The sequence below is a fragment of the Phacochoerus africanus genome, chromosome 4 (genome assembly GCF_016906955.1).
Source record: "Phacochoerus africanus isolate WHEZ1 chromosome 4, ROS_Pafr_v1, whole genome shotgun sequence".
In the NCBI taxonomy this organism is placed as follows: Eukaryota; Metazoa; Chordata; class Mammalia; order Artiodactyla; family Suidae; genus Phacochoerus; species Phacochoerus africanus.
In genome coordinates, this window is record NC_062547.1 from 114,778,617 (window position 1) to 114,800,238 (window position 21,622).

Below are 21,622 nucleotides of genomic sequence, written 5' to 3' on the forward strand. Positions count from 1 at the left end.
ATGCATTGCAGAAGTGTTAAAAGAAAGTAAATATCTGAAATATGCGTGATTTCTTGAAGTGCTTTATATTGGGTTTGGGAGAATTGATGATTGTATGAGAGAGAGCGATTCCTTAGTCGCTTATTTTATCTGGTTTTGTGCACACTTTGTCCTCTGTCCTCTTTCTCTCATCTTTTCCTCCCAGTGTCCATCATGTCTTCTGAAATTGTAACACAAAGCTCCTTAACTCAGCAGTTCAGAGCACAGACTGAAGTGATGTGGCATATTTCAAAGTCTTCCATTCTTCTGAACCAGATTTTTTTTCCTTCTAAATGCAGATTAATAAACCGTGCACTACAAGAGGAACAAGGAAAAGGATTTTAGTGAAGGTATCCTGATCCTGAAAAAGTCAGGGAGGGCTTCAAGCCCATCTTGGACTTCAGAACACTTCACAACTTTGTGGTAAAAGAAACATTTTAAATAGAGTCTTTGGACTTATTTATGTCATCCTTATTTGGAGAGTAGCTTTATTTTAATTTTTTAGGCAAGAAAACTAAATGTGAAATTGGGGTACTTTTTGAACTAAAACATACTTGGGTCTTAGATTTTGTTATTTTGTAGGTGCTTAACATATACTCAGTGCTATAGGTAGTTGGATGGCTTGTTTGCTTTTCTTCGAAACGTTCTTTATTCCTTGTGACATCCTGTTCGCCTTCACTGTGAGTGTGTTTTTTTTTTCCTAGTGTTTTGTATCTTCTTCAGTCGGTTCACTAGATTGTAGTTTCTTTCTCAGAACCGATATTGTGTAAAAGTGTTTTGAAAATAGAGAGTGCTTTGTGTTTTTGTTGTTTTCATAACTTTACCTCTTACATGATAGCTCACGAGCATGGTGGGATGTAGCACCAATAAAAAGTTGTTGTTTTCTCTTCATCCGAAAACCTCACATAAGATAGATTTCAGTTGTCAACAAAGATAACATAAAGTGAATACAAACGTATCTGCCATTTTTGTCTTTTAGCCACAAAACAACCTTATTTTACCACATTAACTTTTAAGATCTTTTTATTTCTGAAAGTCAGTGTGTTTACGTACTGTGTTCCTCCAAAGTTACGGTGTTATAGTCATTGGAGAAGTGAAATTTTCTTCTAGCAGATGAAAATTACATTTTGATTGAACACCATTCCTTAAGCAGTCAGCCATAAATATAATGTCTTTTGCTGTCTTTTTAGAAAATGGCTACAGATGTGATTTCTGAATTGACAAGAAAATAGAACATCTTAATGTTTTAGGTAAAACAGATGGTATTTTTGTTTTAGGCAAAGCTCTCAGAGTGAAAGCAACTTAATTGGTGACAAGACTCTTGAGGTCACCCAAATTATGTACAATTTCTGTGTCTATTTCTTTTTAATTGCTTTAGTATCACAGGTTTTAAAATAGTTGGAGGCAAATATTTATCCTTTTCATTGACTTGCTGTTTTCTGTTATGCAGTGGATATAGTTGCAAAATTTTTCAACCTTACTTTGTTTAAAAAAGTTATATAAGTACAGGTTGATTCTACTTTGGTTATAGTTTTATTTATGCTTCTAGAAATGCTTTTTTGAGTGTGAGAAAGCCCTGAAATATGTAGTTGTACTTTTGAGGGTTAACACTCTAATTTATATTATTAAGTTGGATTTGCAGCTATGAATTCTAATAACATTTATGATACTAACTCTTGTTTCCATGCTGTTGAGCTTTGGGCACATCTTGCTGTCAGATGCCTGGAAAGAGCAAGTATTGTGAAGGGAGCCAGGGACTGAGCATCAGAGGGCTTATTCTGATTCCACCTTTGTCACTAACCAGCTTCATTTTTTTGGAAACATTGGTTCCATTTGCAATATGTCTTGAGAGAGAGGAGACTAAAATAGTTAATTCCCCGGGTTGCATGCTATTAAACATTTACTTTTCTGTTAAAACACGAATCACTTATAGAGCATTCATTTGAGTAAACACTGCAAAAGGAAGTTTTGGGGTGGAAAACTTGACTCTGGAAAATAACCAAGTGTGTTCAGTAACTGGGACATAGAATAAGGAAACTGTTTTCCAAAATATCACTAATATTGCAAAGTGAAGACCTGTTATATAAGCAGTTCCCTTCCCACTACCTCTTAGAAAAAGTAAAAATGTACTGAAAGATAGCTTGTGTTGTCATCTGAGCTGCTTAGAGAAGTACCCTTCACTTCATCACCTGGAAAAAAAAAAAAAACAACCTGAACCCCAGTCCTGACTCTATAAGCAGTTGGGGGTTTTCAGAGTAAAGCTCTTTGCTAGGATGGAGGTGGAACACTCTGATGAAGCAGTGTTCAGAAAGTCTTGCGGAGATGAAACTCGGCAGGGGGGGATTCTGTGCTTCTAGCACATACACCCCCAGTTCTTTTACGCACTGGAGAAAAGCAGGTGCACCTACCCAATCTCCAAGATGCCTTAGAGCCTGACTACTTGAGTTTGATCCTGGCTCTGCCATTTAAATGGCTGTGAACCATGAGCTGGATACCAGACCACCCTACACATCTGTAAAATGGGCATGATTTTAGGACTTCATAAGTTGATTGTGAAGCTGAAGGAAGTTAGTAAAGCACATACTGCATGCTAGGCACTGTCCTCAAGGCTCATTAAGTGCTAGCTTTTTGGTATTATTGTTGTTATTGTTTTTGTTATTGCTATTAACATTTGAAAAACTCAGTTTTTTTACCTGCCAAGTCAAATTTACTTTGAGTTAAAAGTAACAAAAATATTCCTTTAAGATATAATTTTATTTTTGATTTACTGCTTGGCCTATTAGTGTTAGAAACAAACATAATTCTCTACACTAGGTAATATCTTCTAACATAGAGCTTTCTAGAATATTTACTTAATCATTGCATACTAAAAAAAAATTGTGTGCTTTTTATTTAAACTGAGAACTCTTATTAGTAATAGTTTATGGAGTTCTTGGATTTAGCAAGGAATTTTCAGAAGTCAAATACTCTAGTTGACAGCAGCAGTTTTAGGCTCTACTATCATCTCAATGTTTCAAGAAGGATGTCTTTACAATAGAATTGGTCACCCATGTAGTATACTTGTTTACTTTCCTTTTGAATCTTGTCCTTGGGCAAATGACTCTCCATGTGATGATAGATTCTTAATATTTTTGTCCATGAATTTTAATGTATTTCTCCTAAATGCAGGAAAGATGGTGAAATAAATTTTCATATGTTAGGAAGTTCAGGTAACATTCATGCACTGCTCTATTCAAATACAATCCTAACTTTTATTGCTGAGATGCAAGAATGTTTTGTTCCTTAGTGTTGCATTTTTTTCTTCTTAAATGAGGCCAAATAATGTATGTCACTTCATCAACTAGAAGCTTCCAGAAAATGTCATTTTTTACTTTTCCCCTCACAAATGTAAATTCCAGTATCTGGTCTTGGAAGATAAGTAAGATTGTTACTGTATAGTTTCTAGAAAGATTTTTATGGGAAAATAGTCAAACGTTTGCCTATTTAAGAAGGCCTACATCATGGGAATAGAAAGGTTTTTAAACTGGGAAACCTTGGAACTTATATGAAAAATGTTGTGCATATGTGCATTTCTTTGGTGAATGGCATCTATATGAGGTCTTCAAAGATTAGAAAATAAGTAGAATTTTGAAAGGTTAAGAGTAACCATCTTTGTCCGTCTAAAGGACTGTCCGTCATTTGCTTTTTACAAAGTACAGGTCTGGAGAGTTTTCTCCTTTGCTTTTTCCTTATTGCTAGCTCTGGGTACTTGCATGGGGACAGTGGGAGGTGGGGCACTCCTTGGATGAGAAAGTCAGAGGGAGTAGCCCATGGGAGAGCAGATCAGAGAGTGAGACACATGTCGCTTCAGTCTTTCTTGGGCCCAGTTCCAAGGACCCTAAGCTCTTCTCGTTGCTCTTTGTCTGCCCACACCCCTGCCCCCTTTCCCAGCACTCAATACTTTCTTTTCTGTGTCTTTGTGATATGAAACTGGCACTTAACCCTCATATTCAGGAGGAATAGTCGGATCTGGCATATAAGTCTTCTACTGCTGCTAGAACAAATTACCACGAACCTAGTCTCTTGAAACACACACACACACACACACACACACACACACGCACAGATGCAAACGTATTAGCTTACAGTTTTGGAGGTCAGAAGGCCAAAATCAGTTGCTGGGGTTAACAAAGTATTGGCAGTGCTCGTTCCTTCTAGAGGCTCTGAGAGGAGAATCTGTTGCATCTTCTAGAGGTCACCTGCTTGGCTTGTGGCCCCTTCCAAACATAATCCACCCTCTTGCTTCTCTTGCTTGTCACATGGCCACCTTCTCTCTTGGATTTCCCATTCTCTCTCTTATAAGGACTTTTGAGATCATATTGGGCCCACTTGGATAATCCAGGAAATCTCCTGATCCTAAGACCCTTAATCACATCTAGAAAGTTTCTTTTGCTATATAAGGTAACATATTTATAGGTTCTGGGGACTAGAATGTGGACATTATTCTGCCTGCCATACCTGGAAACCTAATTTTTGTATTTATGATGGACACATGGATTCTGAATTTGGGATAATTAATATAAAAACATCAGGATAAATATATGTAGATGTCTCTCAGTTACTTCAAAGTCAAGAAGTCTAATCTTGAAATATTACCTTCATCTTGGGGTAATGGGGGTACCTCTTCCCACTACCTATCCTTGGGTGTTCAGACTTGGTTAGTGGCACCACTGTATCTCTGCCACACTAACTGAAAACCAGGAATTGCATACTTTTCCTTCTGGTTTATGCAGCCTTCCAGAAGGAATCCAAAAAATCCTGTAGAGGAGGATTCCTACCTCTTTCTCAGACTTGCTCTTTTTGTATTTCTATCTCTTCTGGAATTTAGATTTCCACCTTTCCTGCATGGGCTATTGTAGCTATTTTCTTGGTCTTCCTCCTTTGAATCTTGACTCCTTTGAATCTTGACTCCTTAAATCCTTTCTCTATCTGGCAACTAGAAGTATCTATTAAAAATGAACCTGACCATGTTAAACCTTCCAGTCACTCCTTATAACCTATGTAATACGGTCTAAGCAATTTGTAATGACTTAAAGACGCCCTTCTCTTCTCTGTGACTTGAAACTTAATCTCCCCTTTTAGCTCCATATATTGGCATTTTAGACATGCACTTTAGATGTGGATTCTAGTGATATTTAATGGCCTGTATGTTGAACATCCTTTATGTGTGTGTGTGTATATGTGTGTGTGTGTGTGTATATGTGTGTGTGTGTATATATATATATATATATTTGAGTATATATGTATTTTTATATATGCATATATATATTTGTGTGTGTCTGTGCCTTTATTCTTATGGTCCCTTGACCTAGAGCATACGTCCCTACTTTCTTTTACCTGGTATCTCTCCCTGCCCTTTTAAAAAGTTACGTGTTTTTGTTGTTGTATTTTTCTTATTGTTTTTAAAATGTATATATACTTTTTGTAGAATAATGTTTTACATCCAGATGTCTAAAAAGTAGCTGCAGAATGTTCTCCAATAATCCCAGAATCTAGAGGAATTATCTGTATTAACAGTTTAACTTCTCTTCTGCTTCATCTTCTCTGTTATTAAATAACCTGCTGAGTTCTTAATTTCAAATATTGATGTTCTAGAATTTCACGCAGTCAGTTTTTAACATATTCAGTTTCTATAGGGAATTCGTTATCTTTTCATCTGCTGTATTCATGTATTCCACTTTCCTTGGACATGCTGATTATTTTGTTAAAGTTTTATCGGTAAACTCCAGTATCCAGATCACATGTAGTTCTAATTCTTCTGTCTTTTTCTTTTTGTTGTTTAATCATGTGTCTCTGTCTTTGGGGCTATCTCAGAATTTATATTACATGATAGACATTGTATATAAAATGTTTATAGGTTCTAGAAAGTATCTTCTAGAGTATTCACTCTTACTCCAGTCAAGGGCTATGCTGTGTTGAGGCTAATTCACTCAAGATCTTGTTCATCTAGTTCATTAAGTTTTCAGCTAATAGCCTGATATATTCTGTAGTGTAATCCCCTGTGGGTTCTAAAATCTCATGAGCTGTTTCTGCTCTATTTTTCCGAAGCTTTCTGTTTAGATTGTAAGCTCCTTTTCCATGCAGCTCCTAGTATTCAGCACATGTACTGGTGAGAAAGCCAAGTGTGTACTTGAAGCCTAAATCCCTACCAAATGCTTTTTACCTTCTTTGCTCCAACAGTGATGCTTCTCTAGGCTTTGTACTGGACTTTGCAAGGCATTCAGCCTTTCTGGGGTGAAAATGACTAGAGAAGGCAGCCCTCCTCTCTGAAGTTTTTTTCTCTCCTCAGCAATTCTCTGTTGCCTTCGAGCAGATAATTACTATATTTATCTGGTTTTTCTAGTTGGCTCATAGATGTGAGAGCTCTTGTGTGTTGTCTACCACTCCATCTCTTCTGGAAATGGAAGCACCATTTACTTTGAACTATAATTTGGGGAAAGAAAAATACTCATTTTTTCCACTAGAGTGTTTCCATTGTTTTGTAAGAGTACTTTACATGTTTCCTGAATTTGATTTCCTTTTTCTTTTAATGCTTTAATCATGTTTTTTAAGACAGAAAATGTTCTAAGCTTTTTTGCTATCACATCTACCTGCCTGTTACTTTGCTGTGTTTTTCTGTTATGGTTAGAAAGAATTTTTGTACCATACATTTTATATTTATTTTTCCTAGTGATTTATATCATTTTTTCTGTCTTTAAATTGTTTAATTCATTAAACCCATTCTAAAAGAAATACTGAAAGGGCTTCTCTAAATTAAAAAAAAAAAAAAAGAAGAAGAAGAAGAAGAAGAAGAAATAGGATGGAGGAAACCATAATTGGAAAGCAGTCGCTTAAGTAAGCCAACATACAAATCTAAAAGTGGGGGAAAAAATGCTGTAAAAGTGATGATAAACACAAGGAACAGCAAAAAGACAAATATGAAGATGTTAAAAAAAAGCACTTCAAAATCATAGAATGTGGGAATGAAAGTAAGAAAATATAGACTCTTTTTTTTCTTAATAATGTGTTTGAGCCTGTATGACTATCAGGCTGAAGCAAGCAGATACAGGAAGAGTTTAACAGACTTAAAAAACAGGGCAACCACAAATCAAAACCAAACATTACACTCACAAAAACTAAAAAGAAAAGTACTCAGGCATAAAATAAATGGAAATCATTCCACCAAAAAAGAAAGGAGGAAAGGAGAAATATAGAATCAACTAGAAAACAAAGTTTAAAATGGCAGTAAATGCATACCTGTAAATTACCTTAAATATCAATGGACTGAATGCACCAATCAAAAGATGCAGAGTGGCAGATTGGATAAAAAACCCTACAATATACTGTCTATAAGAGTCTCATTTTAGGGCAAAGGACACATAAAGATTGAAAGTAAGGGGATGGGAAAAGATATTTCATGCCAATGGACAAGACAGGAAAGCAGGAGTTACAATACTCATATCAGACCAAATAGACTTTAAAATGAAGACCATAAAGAAAGACAAAGAAGGACACTATTTAATGATAAAAGATCCATTCAAGAAGAGGATATTACAATCTACAATATCTACGCCCCTAATATAGGGGCTCCCAGATGCATACAACAAATACTAACAGATATGAAAGGAAAAATTAATGGGAATACAATAATAGTAGGAGACTGTAACACTCCACTCACATCAATCAACAGATCCTCTAGATAGAAAATTAATAAGGTAACAGAGATCCTACATGACACAATAGAAAAAAATTAGATTTAATTGACATTTTCAGGACATTACATGCAAAAAAATAAGAATATACCTTCTCAAGTGCACATGGAATATTCTCAAGTATTGATCACATACTGGGGCACAAAGCTAATCTCAGCAAATTTTAGAGTATAGAAATTATTTCAGGTATCTTCTCTGACCACAATGGAATCAACCACAGGCAAAGAAATGAGAAAAAGCCACTATATGGAGACTAAATAACATGCTACTAAAAAACCAGTGGGTCAGTGAGGAAATCAAGAAGGAAATTAAAAAATACCTGGAGACAACTGATAATGAAGATACAATTCAAAAGCAATGGGATGCCACAAAAGCAGTGCATAGTGGGAAATTCATAGCAATACAGGCCTTCCTCAAAAAAGAAGAAAAAATCTCAAGTCAACAACGTAACCCACCACCTAAATGAATTAGAAAAAGAACAAACAAAACTTAAAGTCAGCAAAAGGAAGGAAATCATAAAGATCAGAGAGGAAATCAATAAAATAGAGGTTCAAAAAACAATAGAGAAAAATCAATAAAACCAAGAGCTGGTTTTTTGAAAAGGTAAACAAAATTGACAAACTACTGGCCAAGAGGAGACGAAAAAACCCAAATAAACAAAATAAGAAATGAAAAAGGAGAAATCACAACAGATACTGCAGAAATACAAAAAAACATAAGAGAATGCCATGAACAAATGTATGCCAACAGATTTGACAGCCTAGAAGAAATGGACAACTTTCTAGAGACTTACACTCTGCCAAAACTGAATTAAGAAGAAATAGATCAACTGAACAGACTGATCACTAGAAATGAAATTGAATATGTCATAAAAACACTCCCTACAAATAAAAGTCTGGGACCAGATGGCTTCACAGGTGAATTCTACTAAATATACAAAGAGTAACCTATACCCATTGCCTTAAACTTTTTCAAAAGGTTAAAGAAGAAGAAACACTCCCAAAGACATTCTATGATGCCACCATCACCTAATACCAAAACCAAAGACACAAAAAAGAAAACCATAGGTCAATATCTTGGATGAATGTAGATGCAAAAATTCTCAACAGAATTTTAGCCAACTGAATGCAACAACATATAAGAAAGGTCATATACCACGACCAAGTAGGATTCATCCTATGTTCACAAGGATGATTCAACATACGCAAATCAGTCAACATCATACAGCATATTAATAAGAAATGTCAAAAACCATGTGATCATCTCAGTAGATGCAGAAAAATCATTTGACGAAATCCAACATCCATTCATGATAACAGTTCTTACCAAAGTAGGTTTAGAGGGAAAATACCTTAGCATAATAAAAGCCATTTATGACAGACCCACAGCCAATATAATACTCACTGGAGAAAAGCTGAAAGCCTTCCCACTAAAATCTGGAACAAGACAAGTATTCCCACTCTCACCACTGTTATTCAACATAGTATTGGAAGTCCTAGCCACACCAGTCAGACAAACAAAAGAAACAAAAGGTATCCAAACTGGAAAATGAAGCGGTAAAATTGTCACTGTATGCAGATGACAAGATACTATTTATAGAAAACCCTAAGGACTCAACCCCAAAACTACTTGAACTGATAAACAAATTCAGCAAAGTAGCAGGATATAAGATTAACATTTAGAAATCAGTTGTATTTCTGTATACTAACAATGAAATATTAGAAAAAGAATACAAAAATACAGTACCTTATAAAATTGTACCCAAAAAAATCAAATACCTAGTAATAGACCTGACCAAGGAGGTGAAAGACTTATATGCTGACAACTATAAAACATTAATCAAGGAAATTAAAGAGGAATCAAAAGAAATGGAAAGATATTCCATGCTTCTGGTTTAGAAAAATTATTAATATTGTAAAAATGGCCATACTACCCAAGGCAATCTATGGATTCAGTGCAATCCCTATCAAATTACCCATGACATTTTTCACAGAACTAGGCCAAACAATCCAAAAATTTATATGGAACCAAAAAAGACCTAGAATTGCTAAAGCAATCCTGAGGAACAAAAACCAAGCAGGAAGCTTAACTCTCCTAGACTTTAGGCAATATTACAAAACCACAGTAATCAGGACAGTGTGGTACTGCTACCAACAGACCAATGGACATCCAAAAAAATCCAAATATACATTGTTCTCAAGTGTACATGGAACATTCTCAAGGATCAATCACATACTTGGGCACAAAGCTAACCTCAATAAATTTAAGAGTATAGAAATTATTTCAAGTATAATAGATAAGAGAACCCAGAAATAAACCCAGGCACCTACAGTCAATTAACCTTCGACAAAGGAGGCAAGAATATAAAATAGGTAAAAGACAATCTTTGCAACAAGTAGTGCTGGAAAAACTGGACAGCAGCATGTAAATCAGTGAAACTGGCACACACTGTCACATGATGCACAAAAATAAACTCCAAATGGCTTAAGGACTTAAACATAAGACAAGACACCCTCAAACTCCAAGAAGAGAACATAGGCAAAACATTCTCTGACATCAACCTTGCAAATGTTTTCTCAGTTCAGTCTCCCAAGGCAACAGCAATAAAAGCAAAAATAAACCAATGGGACCTAATCAAACTGACAAGCTTTTGCGCAGCAAAGGAAAGCATTAAACAACAAAAAAAGACAACTTACAGAATGGGAGAAAATAGTTTCAAACGATGTAACTGACAAACAACTTACGCAGCTTAACTGGCAAAAAAGCCAACAACCCAATGGAAAAATGGGCAGAAGACCTGAATAGACATTTCTCCAAAGAAGATATACAGATGGGTAACAAGCACATGAAAAAATGCTCAACATCGCTGATATTAGAGGAATGCAAATCAAAACTACTGTGAGGTACCACCTCACACCAGTCAGAATGACCATTATTAATAAGTCCATAAATAGCAAGTACTAGAGAGAGTGTAGAGAAAAGGGAACCCTTCTGCACTGTTGGTGAGAATGTCAGTTGGTTACAGTATGGAGGTACTGTAGAAAACTATATATAGAACTACCATATGCCCCAGCAATCCCACTCTGGGCATATATTGGGACAAAACTTGCCTTGAAAAAGACATATGCACCTGTATGTTCATTACAGCACTGTTCACAATAGCCAAGACATGGAACCAACCTAAATGTCCATCGACAGATGATTGGATTAAGAAGCTGTGGTATATATACACAATAGAATACTACTCAGCAATAAAAGAACAAAATAATGCCATTTACAGCAACATGGATGGAACTAGAGACTCTCATACTGAGTGAAGTAAGTCAGAAAGAGAAAGACAAATACCACATGATATCACTTATACCTGGAATCTAACACATGGCACAAATAATCTTTCCACAGAAAAGAAAACCATGGATGTGGAGAACAGACTTGTGGTTGCCCAGGAGGAGGGGGAGGGAGTGGGATGGAATGGCAATCTGGGCTTAATAGATGCAAACTATTGGCTTTGGAATGGATAAGCAATGAGATCTTGCCGTATAACACTGGGAACTATATCTAGTCACTTATGATGGAGCATGATAATGTGAGAAAAAGGAATGCATGTGTATGTGTGACTGGGTCACCCTGCTGTACAGTAGAAAATTGACAGAACACTGTAAACCAGTTATAATGAAAAAAAATAAAATAAAGCACATGACAGATCACAGAATCCTCCTTTCAAAAATAAATAGTTTAATAATTCATTTAGAATCAATGTTTTCGTATTGTTTTAATGCTTCTGTTTAACCACTTGTCTTGCCCATTTTTTTATTGCAGATATGTCATAGGATGGTTTTGCTCCCTTTCTCCCAATTAGAAGATTTCAATGGGATATTGGTTTGCAGTGTTTAAGATTCATGAATTAATTTGGGGAGATTTGTTGTCTTTTCATTGTTTTAGTTTTCTCACCTAGGAAAATATGTCTCTCCATTTATTTTTATGGTCCTCAGTAAAGTTCTATTTCTATATGTATGTTTTGCTCATTTTATGTAAAAATAATTTCTGTTTTGAAGGCTCTCCCGATTCTTTTTTTTTTTTTTTGTCTTTTTAGGCCGCACCCGCGCCATATGGAGGTTCCCAGGCTAAAGGTCTAATTGGAGCTACAGCTGCCGGCCCATGCCAGAGCCACAGCAACGTCAAATCAGAGCTGTGTCTGCGACCTACACCACAGCTCATGGCAATACAGGATCCTTAACCGACTGAGTGGGGCCAGGGATTGAACTCTCAACCTCATGATTCTTAATCAGATTCGTTTCTGCTGCACCACGGCAGGAACTCCCTGATTAATTCTTAATCATCCTAACTGTGTAGTTTTGTGTGTCACAGGACACTCTGTACATACTTTTGTCTTATTACCTACTCTGTTATATTGAACTTGATAGTTTCTGTCTCTCTCCCCGCCTAGATTATAGGTACTTTGAAGGAGGGAGTATATAGTTGCAGTCATAAGTTTACAACTGCACGTACGTACCAGGAGGATTCCTTTTCTCTTTCCTTTTTTCCCCCTTGCCTTTTAATTTAGCCACGTCTTGTGGTTACTTTATAGTGTATATATTCTATGCACCTGTTCGTTTATCTTCATCCTCCCCCCATGTGATCCTAACTCTTTTGTTTCAACATATCTGTCTTATAACATGTTGTTTTTGTTAATTTCTTTCATTTTGATTTATATTTGCCTTACATTAAAAACGACATATGGGACCACTCAGTGACCCAGGTTAAGTAAAACATTCATTTTATTCCATCATCCCTGTGATTCATGTACCAGGGTCCCTGATCAGGATGCCGGGAGGGTCTTGTAAGGAAAAGGAGAGATTTAATTGCTGCTGAGATTCTCCTTTGTGCCAGATCTGAGCTCTGTGATTTTCTAAACATTTTATCATGTAACCCTAACCACAGTCTTATCTCCTAGTTTTATAGATAAGGACATTAAAGCTTAGAGAAATGAAATAACTTGTCTAAAGCCTCTCAGATTCTGTGTGCCATGATGGGTTTTTGAACGTGAATGTATCTGTCTTCAGCACCCAGGAATCACAGAACTTAACTGTGATTTTTGAAGACCTACTATATTTCAAAAAGGCTTCCTTTGGTTCCCGTTGTGGCTCAACAGGTTAAGAACCCAACAAGTATTAGTATCCATGATGATACAGGTTCGATTCCTGGCCTCGTTCAGTGGGTTAAAGGACCCGGCATTGCCATGAGCTGTGGTGTAGGTCACAGACATAACTCAGATCTGGTGTGGCTGTGGCTGTAGCGTAGGCCAGCAACTGCAGCTCTGATTAGACCCCTAGCCTGGGAACCTCCATATGCCGTGGATGTGGCCCTAAAAAACAAAGGGGGAAAAAAAGGCTTCCTTTGTGGTAAATATCTTGATTTTTTTTCCCTGATGGCTAATATGGTAATCATTGTGTTTTAAACCTAAAAAACTAGGTGGACTATGTCAAAAGGACTTCATGTCTAGAAATTACAATTTTTGTAAACATATAAAGCAATGTATTTTCATACTCAGGATACTATATAAAGGTTTATACAGTAAATCTTAAATTATGTGCCACTAAGGAGGCCACTTAGAAGGACTTTATCTTGTTGAAGTTATTTTTTAAATATTCTGTCATTGATCAAGAATCAGACAAATTGAGCTCTAATCTTTGCTTTTGTTCTTAACTTTCTCTGTGATCTTAGATCTGTCATTTCCCCATCTTTGCAAAGGGATTAATTACATAGTTTATCAACCTTGAGAGCATTTTTTGAGGAACCAAAGTAATCTAAATGAAACTAAATTGATAAAACCATGAAGTTCCACACTAGTAGGTATTATTTACAAATGATAAATTCTCCTACAGAAATTTTTGTGCGTTATTAATTTATTAGCTCTTATGGATGTTATTCCATACCAGATACAATACTAAGCACATGAAGTTACAATTACTTTTCATATAAACTGTTGTTTCCTTAATTGGTTTTAAACTGTACTTACAGGGGATTTGAAAATATTTTTAATCTTTATCTTCCTTACGGAGTAAAAATGTACATAGTATTTAAAATGTTTTTGAATATTGTTTTTGTTTATCTTATGCAGTGAGGTCACAAGATAAACTCTTTAGTATATATTACAAGATTTTTTTCTATTTCAGTGCTCCAGCTTAGAAATTTCATTTCACAGATAGAGTGTACTGAAATGTAAATAGGTTTCTATGTTCATCCTGAGTGTCCTGAAGTGAGATGAGAAGGTCTGTGGGGATCTCTGGCATCAGTGAAGATAAAATTCTTCTCAAGTGAATTTGGAACTAAGGGGATCTCCACAGAAGACCCCACTTGTCAAAAAGGTCACTATAACCTTAGCTTATGAGTAGAATGGTTAAGATGGTTAAGAGGACAGTTAGAGGGCTTAAGGCTGCGTTCCAAGCCTGTTGTGGCCCTTTTAGTTGAGTGTGTCTTAGCAACATACTTCACCTCCCTGAACCTCAGTTCCCTTGTCTGCCCATGGGAGGGATGGAAGGCTGTGCCTGGTGGGTTGTCCAGGCTGCCTGAGGACTGGCCCGGCGTGCAGGAAGCACTCTGTAAGTGATAACTCCAGCCTCACTCTGACCAGAGGGCTTATTTCTTTCCTTCTGCCCTTTGTCTAGTCCTACACAGAAACCCACATGGTCCTGGTCTTTTTTTAGAGTCGACATTGAGTCGATTTGCCTCAAGAGAGGCCTCCGGGTGCCACAGTTGTCTTTCTTAACATGACATGAATCATTTCTACAAAAAGGGTGAAGGCATTCCAAAGAGACTCCCCCTTATTAGACTCTTCAAGGGCAGATCCCCATTTACTCTAGAATTTTAGTTCTTCATACAATGACATACATTATATGTCATTTTCCTCCATTCCTTTTTCTCTCAGCCAAAGTAGATCATAATCTGCTCTCTCATTTGATTGACAGGTAACATATGAGTGCTTTGTCTTCATGAGGTGAAGGTTGTTCCTTGTAGGTAGCGAGTTGAGATAATTGCCTGTAACCCAAGTTGCGGGGGCTTAGTGTCATGATGAGAACTAGGAGACTGGATGTGCCTCGGTGACAGACGATAGATAGGAAGCTAATGCAGATATAGGGGAAATTGGGAAAAAATGGTTCTGAGCTTCATACAGTTACTTCCAAAGTAAAATAGAAATTACCTATCCCCATTATCACCACTCTTACCCCTTTCTTTTGTTGGTGTGGATGAAATATTAATTTTTCTAAGTGAATGTGATGTTATAATATGGAGACTGTTGTTTCCATTGACAGTCTTAGAAATACTCATGTTTGGAGATACTGATAGTATAACAAGTGTTTTACTACTCAACACAATCATGACAAGGACTCTTTAATTTATGATAGCGTACTTATTTCCCAAGGAAATGTAATTCATGTATGACCATCCTCTCTGTGTAATCTTCTTGAAATGTACATAGATAGGAATTTGTGTGTCAAATAAATGTGCTCTGCGATGCTCTTGAAGAACATGCTGTGAATCTCTAATTATGTTAAAGAATTATTTTCTTAGTGCAGCATTATACTCATTATATACTCTACACATTTAGTTTTTGAATAGATTCCTGGCATGATAATTACATAATCATTCAGTACAGTAGCAACATCATTACGGTCAAATACTAATTAGCTACTAAAATGAAACAAGACAGAACCTAGTTCACAGCTTATTATAAAAAAACTATTTAATATTGTACAAAATGAAATGTATGGTTAAAATGATTATTTCCTTTAAATGTGAGTCATTTTCTTCTCCATCGAAAAGAATCAGTGTTCTGAATGCTTGCTGCCTAATTTATTGCTCAAACACATGTTACGTTTTCTTATCAGAGCCTTTATGACTCGTTCTGGGTAATGGAGCATCAGAGAACTTGCTCTGGGAGTCCTGGGTTCCATATCTAGGTCTGCCTCAGGGCTTCTGCAGAACGAGGAGAGCAGCCTAAGTCTGTAAACTAAATCTTTCTAGAATTCTTCACATACTAGCTCTATGCCTCTGGACACATAGGGTTCAGTAATAAGTCACTCATTTCTTGGATGGTGGTTTGAACATCTTTGGTGCCTGGTTTTCTTCCCCAGCACACTTTAGGAATATGGTACAGTCCAGTTGGTAACAGTGAATTCTGGCATTTGTGATTCTCCAGGTGTGTTTGTGGTAGGAGAACAGTCAGGCAAAATATAAATTCTGGCAGAAGGCAGTGGGAGGGTGCACTTAGGTTGACAGATTCCCTCAGGTAAGTGTTAAGCACCCCTCTCATTGGGGCAGTGCTCTCATTGTCCTGGAGATAAAATAGGGTTTTGTTTATTACGTCAAGGCTTCAGTGCCCTTTGTAAATATGTTTTTGACAGCATGATTCAGCTGCTCTTGTATACATATGGAATCTCAGTTAACGATGTAAGTTAGATCTTACAATCCTGAGGTGTACTGTAAGTCAAGAGGAGCTAGAGACATTCTTATTACACAATTGTTTCAATCATAAGTGCTTTTTCTGATAAACATTTTACAAGTCAAACAGTTTATTATACACACACACACACACGTGTGTGTGTGTGTGTGTGTGTATTTGCTTTTTAGGACAGCACTCGTGGCCTATGGAAGTTTCCTGGCTAGGTTTGAAATTGGAGCTACAGTGGCCAGCCTATGCCACAGCCACAGCAACGCAGGATTCAAGCCATGTCTGCAACCTACACCACAGCTCACAGCAATGCCAGATCCTTAATCCACTGAGCGGGGCCAGGGATTGAACCCGCATCCTCATGAATACTAGTTGGGCTCATAACCTCTGAGCTACTACAAGGAACTTCCTAAGTTAAATGTTTTATAAATTTTATGCTACATCCTTTTTCCTTTCCTTTGTGCTTTCCTGTTGTCCTTCACTTTAGTTTTGGCCACTATATTAATTTTATTTTCTAACAAACCATTTGCAATGCAGTTGAAATATACAGCACACACATAGGATAAGAGAACACTGTCAGGTTTTCTGACGCATTAAATGAACAATGCTAGCTTGCTTCTACCATGTCTGATAGAGCTTCTATGGGTGAGAGGGAGAGGCGGTTGTTATCTGACTGTTAAGTTCTGTGTTCCTGAAGTTACAAAATTGTAGAGGAAAGCAAAATATTTCAGATCATGAAAATATCCACTAACGATCCAGTTAGCCGTATCACTAGTTAAATATCCTCTTTGAAATACTGTTTATTTTGGTGAAAATAATGTGATGCAAATTGATTATAAAGTAAAATCATAAATCTTATAAAGAATACATATTTCATGAAATCTGTGACATGATAATCTAGAATATTTCTACTCACAAGCAAAGCCGTGAAGCAGTGGGGAACCAGCAGAGTTATGCTACTGAAAAAACTAGGGATGTTAGTGGCTTCAACTGAGAATTATTCCAATGTCAAAGAATTGAGAGAAGATTTTGAAAAATGATGAGTTAAGTCCTTAAATATTTTTTACAAATGTAATTATGTTTAAAATCATCCTGTAAGAAGTAAATGTTACATGAAGGATTTCATAATGGGCTAATATAAAATATTGGAAAAAACTTTGCCAAAAACTCCAGTTCATTCTAGGAATTGTACACAATTGCAAATGTTACCTAAGCTTATTTTAATAATCTTTATTTTCCTTTTCTAGCTAAGTTCCAATCAAATTTTTTTCACCATTATTTACTATAAAATTTTAAGCCCCTATTTTAAGCGGATTCACTTTAAAGGATCTTTTTTCTAGAACCAATGCTCCTGGATCATATGGGCCCCTGTGTATTAAAAACATGTGTGAATTATGTGATTCTTTATGTGTAGCCATACATTTCACTATGTTTTAGTGATTTAAAATGAATGTCAGAATTTTAATTGAAAGTAATTTTGAATAAAATACAAACAGTTTATGTATTTTCTTATTCTGTGAGATTAGGTAGAGATCAGGATATTAGTTGTATAGGGCTGATTATTTTAGAAAGTCTAATAAAACCATATGAATACAAGTCATTTTCTGGGACATAGAAAAATCTTAGGAGTTCCTGTGTGGCGCAGTGGAAACAAATCCGACTAGTATCCATGAGGGTGTGGGTTCAATCCCTGACCTCACTCAATGGGTTAAGGATCCAGCATTGCCATGAGCTGTGGTGTAGGTTGCAGATGCAACTCGGATCCCATGTTGCTGTGGCTGTGGTATAGGCCAGCAGGTAGGGCTCCAATTGGACCCCTAGCCTGGGAACCTCCATATGCCATGAGTGTGGCCCTAAAAAGCAAGAAAAAAAAAAAAACTTAATTATAGTTCTGTTACTGTCTTCCATTCGTGTAACATTTATTCTTAAAAAATGAATCATTATTTCAGTACCGTTTGTACAGTGTGCTCTTTGTTGTAATGAAATTGCCTGTTGGAAAAGTTTTACCAGAATGTCTCTTACAATTCTTCTTCGTGTGTTGGCTTTATGACTATCTATGAGCTGAAATATTTACAAATCATGTGAAAAAAATACAAATATTTTGAGACCCCTATAGTAAAGCGGCTGTTTTTGCAGGTATCTTGTGGTCTCTAATCCTTCAGAACAAGACCGAAACGCAGTAGTCTCAGTCTATGTGAGTTCCCCCAAAGCTCAAGTGTTCTCTGCTTCAGGAAAGCCTGTGGAAATTCAAATGAGTGCAGTGTGGGATACAGCAAGTGCTATTTCACAGACAGCCTATGAGGTATGTCTTCTCCAGAGAACTTAAAGAAGCATCATGAAGAAAGCATAGCAAATATATAGTTTACATACATATAAATCTGGAAAATATATATACACACCTCTGAGAGCTATCAAATTGTTGTATGTGAAATGGTTAAAATTATAAATACAAGAGAGTTTGACTGGCTAGTTCAGTGATACTAAAGGAAAATAGATCTTGTGTTTCCCAAAATATTGATATCTTTGTTAGTATATGTATTGTATGTTTCTTCTAGTACGTTGTTAGTATGTATACTTTTGTAAGTGTATGCATTGTAACTTTTTCCTGGAGTAATGAAATAATCATTTCTCATAAAATTTTGAATTTTTTTTGATCTAACTCAATTTAATGACAGTTATAAATATTGAAATGGAGATAAATACTATCCTTCTAAATAACTTTGGATCCTTTCAAATTTTCATTGCAAAGCTGACATTTATATACCATGAAAGACTTTCTAAAATAAGGAAGATGCTTTTCTGAGCTATAATTAGGGGAAAAAACTAGGCTCATGTAATAGACATTTTTTGGGGGAAAATGTCCTAAAATAAGAGCATTAAACTGAACCCCTCCCCGCCCCATGTCACTGGAAAGATTGAACTTTTAGAGATTGGAGTATAATTTAAATCATAGTTTGGGAAACACAGCCGTAAGCTAGGAACTCTAAAAGAGAATTTAAAAAGCCTTTACTGGCTACTTTTATAAATCGGTAATCCTTCAAGGAAAGAAGAAAAATATAACAAAAGTTTTGGTCGGATTTTACAGGAAACATCCTATCAAGCAGGAATTATGTTTCTGGGTGTATGTATCCTCCATGGCTTGTTCAGTGCCTGCTGGACCCCAGGCATTTGATGGCCGGTATTGACTGAACTAATGTGCTAAACATTTATATTGTTACATTTACCATTTTTATTTTTAATGTACTGAAAATACCATAGCATTATGAAAAGATTCTTAATATTGGGAAAAATCATTGTTCACAGTAAGCCTAACCTTCATGGAGAATTCCCCCCCTCAGCATCCATTAAGAGCATTGTAGGACAATTGAGGATGGTTGCATAATGCATTGTGTTGGACGAAAACATTAATGCCTTTGATAGTCTTACTCACTTGAAGCTATTAGATTTCCTGGATAAAGAGAGATGTGAGTACTCCACCCATAATTTATCAGTGTGTTTATAGAATAGTATTATATATAATACTAATGAGAGTTTTACTTTTAATGAGAGTTTCCTGGAGTTCCCATTGTGGCTCAGCGGAAGTGAATCTGACTAGTATCCATGAGGACACAGGTTCGATCCCTGGCCTTGCTCAGTGGGTTAAGGATCAGGCATTGCCATAAGCGTGGTATAGGTCACAGACATGGCTGGGATTTGGTGTTGCTGTGGCTATGGCTGTAGTATAGGCCAGCGGCTGCAACTCTCATTCTACCCCTAGTCTGGGACCCTCCAAATGCTGCAGGTGCGGCCCTGGAAAGACAAAAAAATAAATAAACAAAAGAAATTTTTAAAAGAAATAAAATGATAGTTTCTGTTTTTACTAGAAGTATAAATGGCTTCCTTTCAGTAGATTACATTTCTCTTTAACAAATTCTCTCCTTTATGTTGTAAAGATCTCTTTTCTAGCACAGATACCACCAATGGGACTAAAAGTGTATAAAATTTTGGAAACAGCAAGTTCAAATCCACATTTAGCCAAATATGTCCTATATAATGGCAATGTTGTGAATAAAGGCATTTTCAACATGAATATAAAAAGTGCTCAAGAAGATATAACTCTAGAGAACTCTTTTATTAAGCTGCGGTTTGGTCAGTTTGGGCTTATGGAGGTATGTTCTGAATATTTCTGAAATTTATAGAAGGCTTGTCACTTTTATGTACTGAAAATACCATAGCTTTATGAAAAGTACAGAAAGTTTGGAGAGTACTGGTCTGAATCTCTTAATTTCTATCTTTCTTTCTTACTTGGCAAGGTATGTTTTTTGTTCCTCTTATAAAGGTTTTAAAGCCTAAGATAAAGTATAAAATTTTAGGTAGTTCTTCAAGAACTGTGAATATTAGAGGCTGAATGTTAGCATTTTAAAATCTATCATGAGGTAATTTTTTTTGTCTTATGTAGTTTTATTTTCTCATTGAAGTAGAGTTGATTTACAGTGTCGTGCCAATTTCTGCTGTGCAACAAAGTGACTCAGTCATATGTATATTTGTGATGTATTTTTTTTAAATCTACATATACATGGAACTAGATGCAACTCATTAATATCTTAATAGTGAGTTACCTTAAACTTTTTTCCCCCTTAGGAGATGATAAATAAAGAAGACGGTAAAAGTCATGTAGTAAAAGTGCAGTTTTCATGGTATGGAACCACAAATAAAAAGGACAAGAGTGGTGCTTACCTCTTCTTACCCGATGGGGAAGCCAGGGTAAGTACTATGAACTAAGCAGTGAATAAGCATTTATTGAAAGAATAACAAAGAGAAAAACAAATGCATCTCACTACATTGTCACCTCTTAGGAAGAGATGTGTCGGCTCTGCTATTACCTATCATTATTGACACTTAGCAATTTTTAGTTGAATGCTAGATGAACACAAAATTTCTAGGAATTGGAATTCAGTTGGGATGCTACAATGGACAAGTGCTCTGTGTGGAAAGAAGCTAGATTTGATTTAGGATTAGGGTGCTGTTGTGTTGCCTTGTACTTATGCAACATGGCATATCCATAGACACGGAATGTCTAGCCACATGGGAAAAAAATAGATTGCCCACTGAGCCATTTTTCTCCTTAACTTTTAGCACATTAAGAAACAAACCAGGAATTCCCCTTGTGGCTCAGCAGGTTAAGAATCTAACTAGTATCCATGAGGATGCAGATCCAATCTCCGGCCTTGCTCAGGAACAGGTGGCAGATGCTGCCCAGACCCCGCGTTGCTGTGGCTGTGCTGTAGGCCAGCAGCTGAAGCTCCAATTCGACCCTTAGTCTGGGAACTTCCATTTGCCATGGGTGCAGCCCTAAAAAGGAAAAAAAAAAAAAACAACCTAACCAAAAATTTTCCTACTCTTGATTATAAATGGTAGTATATACAAATCATGGCATATTTAA

General features: G+C 36.3%; 1 protein-coding gene across 1 annotated transcript in view; it reads left to right on the forward strand.

Moving 5' to 3' along the window:
• The window catches only part of MAN2A1 (mannosidase alpha class 2A member 1), a 177,516-nt gene that overhangs the window by 111,165 nt on the left and 44,729 nt on the right, over positions 1-21,622 (forward strand). The window contains exons 13-15 of the mRNA XM_047778398.1: positions 18,337-18,502; positions 20,133-20,348; positions 20,821-20,943. Coding sequence (XP_047634354.1) covers positions 18,337-18,502; positions 20,133-20,348; positions 20,821-20,943 — 505 coding nt within the window. The remainder of the gene's footprint in view (positions 1-18,336; positions 18,503-20,132; positions 20,349-20,820; positions 20,944-21,622) is intronic.